Raw genomic sequence first — 4,891 nt, forward strand, 5'->3', positions numbered from 1 at the left:
TGTGTATAGTGATTGTGATATAGCCATTACAAACCCACCTCCCAAACATTTGAGAATGCAAACCAAACCCAACACAAACATTTGAGATGCTTTACTACTCTATGGCTTTTAAACAAATAAAAAGTTTTTGTCTTTATACGAAGTTTGAAAATAGAAAGAAAACGAGCCTCAAATCATTAGTAAATAGTAATTAACCGGCCACTACATTACGACGCTTTATATCCGTCAGTAAAAGCCGTTGAATCATTCGGAGGCATATCCAATGACAAACATCTTCGGCCTCTCCTCAACGATAACACCCAATCTCTAAATCCCCTCCTCTCCACATACTAATAATCATATCCCATAATAATAAATTAATAATAATAATAATAATAATAATAACCTCACTCACTCATTCACTCTATCTCTCTGCATCCCAGCAATGGCGTCTGCTTCATCACCAGCCTCCTTCTCACTCCTCCCCACCATCTCCTCCTCCTCCTCATCATCATCCCGGGCCCACCCCACCCTCCGCCTCCACTCCCCGTTCCTCCGATCCCCACTCCGCGGCCTCGGATTCGCAGCAGTAGCCGATCCATCTTTCTCTGCACACGTGGCAACCAAGCTCCAATCGTTCACAACCTCCTCTTCCAACCCAATCTCTCGCGTGATTTCGAATGCCAAGAAGAGCGTTGGGGACCTCTCTCCGGCTGAGCTGAAGGGGAAGAAGGTGTTCGTTAGGGCCGATTTGAATGTGCCCTTGGATGATAGCCAGAATATTACTGATGATACCAGAATCAGAGCTGCTGTTCCCACTATTAAGCACCTTATTGGCAATGGTGCTAAAGTCATTCTCTCTACTCATTTGGTATGATTATGATTAAAAAATCCTTTTTTTAATTTTGCACACAAGGTGTTCGACCTTTTGCCTCAATGAAATGTTGACTTTTGTGCGTCAACAGAAATATGCATTGTGCACTCTATGTATGCAGTGTTGTAGCAATTGCTAGTCGGCCGGTGGAGTGCCTACTAGCGATTAATCGGGATTTTTACAACCATGACCTTATGATGATCGATTCAGTTTTTAGTCTAGGCTTGTAATTAACTCATTGAAAAAAATAGTAATGAATAAATATGGCTGGCTTTTTGAGTGTATTTGGAGTTTTCATTCTAGGTTTGTTTGTTTGTTCATTGTTGTTAGTGATTATCATTAACTCATTCAAGTAAATAGAAATGACGAGGATACATGGCCTTTGAGTGTATGTGGTTTATTGATTTTTGAGTAAATTGCGGTTTTCGTCCCTGTGGTTTGTTCAAATCCGTGGTTTTAGTCCAATAGTTTCAAATTTGCGATTTTCGTCCCTGTGGTTTCATTTCACTTGCAATTAAATCCAATCACACTAACCCCGTTAAGTCTGGCAGTTAACGTGAGGGGCCGTTTTGGCCTTTTTCTCCCCAAATAAACACCAGTTCTAATTCGCAAGCCCCCTCACATGAGAGGCTGGGGTGTATTTGGGAAAAAAAGACATAAATGCCCCTCTCATGAGAGGCACGCTGATGGGTTTAACGGCCAGACTTAACGGGATTAGTGAGATCGGGTTTAATTGCAAGTGAAATGAAACCACAGGGACGAAAATCGCAAATTTGAAACTTTTGGACTAAAGTCGCAGATTTAGATAAACCACAGGGACGAAAACCGCAGTTTACTCTTGATTTTTTTTTTTTAATTTAATTTGTTTTAGGTTTGTTTGTTGCTAATAATTACAAGTAACTCGTTGAAGTAAATAGTAATGAGGACAAATGGTCTTAATGTGTATCTGGTGTCTGAGTTTTTATTCTAGGCTTGTTTATTGTTAGTTATTGTCATTAACTCATTAAAGAAACTAGTTTCCTTTGAGCGTATCTGGTTTTAAGCGTCTGTATTATATCTGATTATGTCTCTGCTTGCAAAGAATGCGGATGAGGTTTTTTTTTATTTGCCTATTTTCTCATATTTTACTTTTTCTTTTTTTAATTCCAGGGTAGACCAAAAGGTGTCACTCCCAAGTACAGCTTGGCTCCTCTCGTTCCCAGACTAACCGAGCTCATCGGTGTTGAGGTACGTCTAAATGAACCCTCTTGCTTAAAATGTAAAATTTAAAAAAATTGGTTCATTTATTTTGCTATGTAAACCATTCCAAGTCGCCATTACATAATATCTATAAAGCATTGGATAGTTGTTTTAGAGTTAACTGAGCTATTAAAAATATTACTTATAAACAGGTTGTGATTGCGCCCGACTGTATTGGACCCGAGGTTGAGAAGCTAGTGGCTTCACTTCCAGAAGGCGGTGTTCTTCTCCTTGAAAATGTTCGGTTTTACAAAGAGGAAGAAAAGAACGAACCGTCCTTTGCAGAGAAACTTGCATCACTAGCAGATCTTTATGTCAATGATGCTTTTGGAACCGCACATAGAGCCCATGCATCCACTGAGGGAGTCACAAAGTTTTTGAAACCATCCGTTGCTGGTTTCCTTTTGCAAAAGGTTTCCTAAGTTGATAATAACTCATCTTTACTCAAACCTAATAACCATTTTGAGTTTTGACTATTAATTACATACAACTTGTTTGCGTTTGATGTAGGAATTGGATTACCTTGATGGGGCGGTTTCAAACCCGAAAAGGCCATTTGCTGCTATTGTTGGCGGTTCAAAGGTGTCGTCCAAGATTGGAGTTATTGAATCCTTGTTAGAAAAGTGTGACATGTTGCTTTTGGGTGGTGGTATGATCTTCACTTTTTACAAGGCACAAGGGTTATCAGTTGGATCTTCATTGGTGGAAGAAGACAAACTTGATCTTGCAACCACACTTCTTGCAAAGGCGAAAGCTAAAGGTGTATCATTATTATTACCAACTGATGTGGTGGTTGCTGATAAGTTTGCACCCGATGCAAACAGCAAGGTTAGCTGCTTGTTTTATCTTATTTACCTGAATGTATAAGTTTTTGGTTATTTTATTTAGAACATAAACCAAGAAGTAATGTATTATGTAGATTGTACCTTCGACTGCTATTCCAGACGGGTGGATGGGATTAGATATTGGTCCAGATTCAGTTAAGACATTTAACGACGCTTTGGAGACCACCAAAACGGTTATTTGGAATGGACCAATGGGTGTGTTTGAATTTGACAAATTTGCTGTTGGTACTGAGGTAACGCTTATCTTATTCAACTCTCTGTATGTTAGCAGTAGTTTGCAACTTTCACTATTATTTACCTTCTTATGGCTGTTTGCTCTGATGACTCTCTTAGCTATATTTGATGTTAAAAAAGAATTTTAAAAAATGTTTTTTTTTTTAAATAAGAATAACCAGGCAGGCCTGTAAATGAACCAAGCATTGAGTGGAAAGTTTGTGAATTATTTGACGGGAGGTTCGTTTATTTAATAAACAAAAGGATATGAACATAGTTTTTATCACGCAGCTATCATAGTGCTGTAGTTGAATATATATATATAGGGGAGGGTTAACGTACAAATGAAATTAACGTGCTAAACATGAGAATCAAGTAGAGTAATTATATATACAAGTAGAGTAATTATGTAATTACACCATAGAGTAATTACGTAATTACTCTATGATGTAATTACATAGTTACTCTACTTGATTCTCACGTTTAGCACGTTAATTTTATTTGTATTTGATCCAAACCCTATATATATATATATATATATGGGAGATTTCAAATGAGAACCCCTTTGAGTTTTAAGAACTCGAAAGAACTCAGTGTAAATTTTTTTACACATGTGTAATATATGTAGGTTACATACACGTAAAAAAATTACAGAATTTTTTACGCACCGAGTTGACTTTTTACATATGTGTAAAGGACGTAAAAGTTAGTGTAATCAGTTACATCTTTATTCTCTCTCCTACTTTGACTTTTTTGTCAGATTTAATCTCAACCACATATTCCAATTCATTTAATTGTGCGGCCTAGAATGGAGTTCTTAAGTTCTTAAAACTCAACATGGTTCTCAAAAGATCCCTCTCCTATATGGCTATATATATATATATATATCATATATATACTTTCGAGTTGGGGTCTCGCCGGAAGCAACCTCTCTATCTTTAGGGATAGAGGTTAGCCTTGCCTCCACCCCACCCTCCCCAGACCCTACTTATGATAGCTTAGGCTATTTGTGGGAAATACTGGGTATGATTGATTGATTGTGTCTTATTCGTTCATTTAAATTCATTTATGTTCGTTAGTTTCTGTTTGTTTAAGTTCGTTAGTTTACATTCCATAATATACTCATTTAAAATATTTGGCCGATTACAACTTAGTCTAGTTTTAGTAACTTTTTAGGCCAACACATTGTTTTCTACATTCTTTATGTTTGTTGACCTATGTTCATTCATGAACCGTTCGTTTATACTGTTAGCGAACATAAACAAACCCCAACCTGTTCCTTTTCTTAAATATTAAACGAGCGAACATTGAAACTGTGCATTTGGTTGTGAATTGCAGGCGGTTGCAAAGAAGCTAGCTGAACTTAGTGGAAAGGGGGTGACCACAATCATTGGAGGCGGTGATTCCGTGGCTGCAGTTGAGAAAGTTGGAGTGGCAGATGTGATGAGTCACATCTCAACCGGTGGTGGTGCAAGTTTGGAGTTACTGGAGGGCAAAATACTCCCGGGTGTTGATGCTCTTGATGAAGCGGTTGCAACTGTTTCTGTGTAAGATGTAGTTCTAAAGTATGATTTGATATATTTTTTTTAATGTTTAACTCGCCATGCTTATGGTTCAATGAGTCTGTAAACAAGAACACGCGTCTGTTGTAGATGTTTTATAATAATTTAAGGTCCTATTCGTTGTGTACCTGAAAACTAAAGGTGTTTCATGATCTTAATATATTTGTTTTTTGGAATAA

At 37.5% G+C, this 4,891-nt stretch overlaps 1 protein-coding gene across 1 annotated transcript; it reads left to right on the forward strand.

The window, feature by feature from the left end:
- Positions 1-424: 424 nt before the first annotated feature.
- Positions 425-4,891, forward strand: LOC143615776 (phosphoglycerate kinase 3, cytosolic-like). The gene is made up of 6 exons (XM_077088815.1): positions 425-850; positions 2,003-2,080; positions 2,245-2,505; positions 2,603-2,920; positions 3,012-3,170; positions 4,489-4,891. The coding sequence occupies exons 1-6, from the start codon at positions 425-427 to the stop codon at positions 4,699-4,701; spliced, it is 1,455 nt and encodes a 484-aa protein (XP_076944930.1). The 3' UTR covers positions 4,702-4,891.

The sequence above is a fragment of the Bidens hawaiensis genome, unplaced genomic scaffold, assembly GCF_021521415.1.
Source record: "Bidens hawaiensis isolate Kalapana, Puna unplaced genomic scaffold, B.hawaiensis_p1.1 tig00044253_1, whole genome shotgun sequence".
Lineage (NCBI taxonomy): Eukaryota > Viridiplantae > Streptophyta > Magnoliopsida > Asterales > Asteraceae > Bidens > Bidens hawaiensis.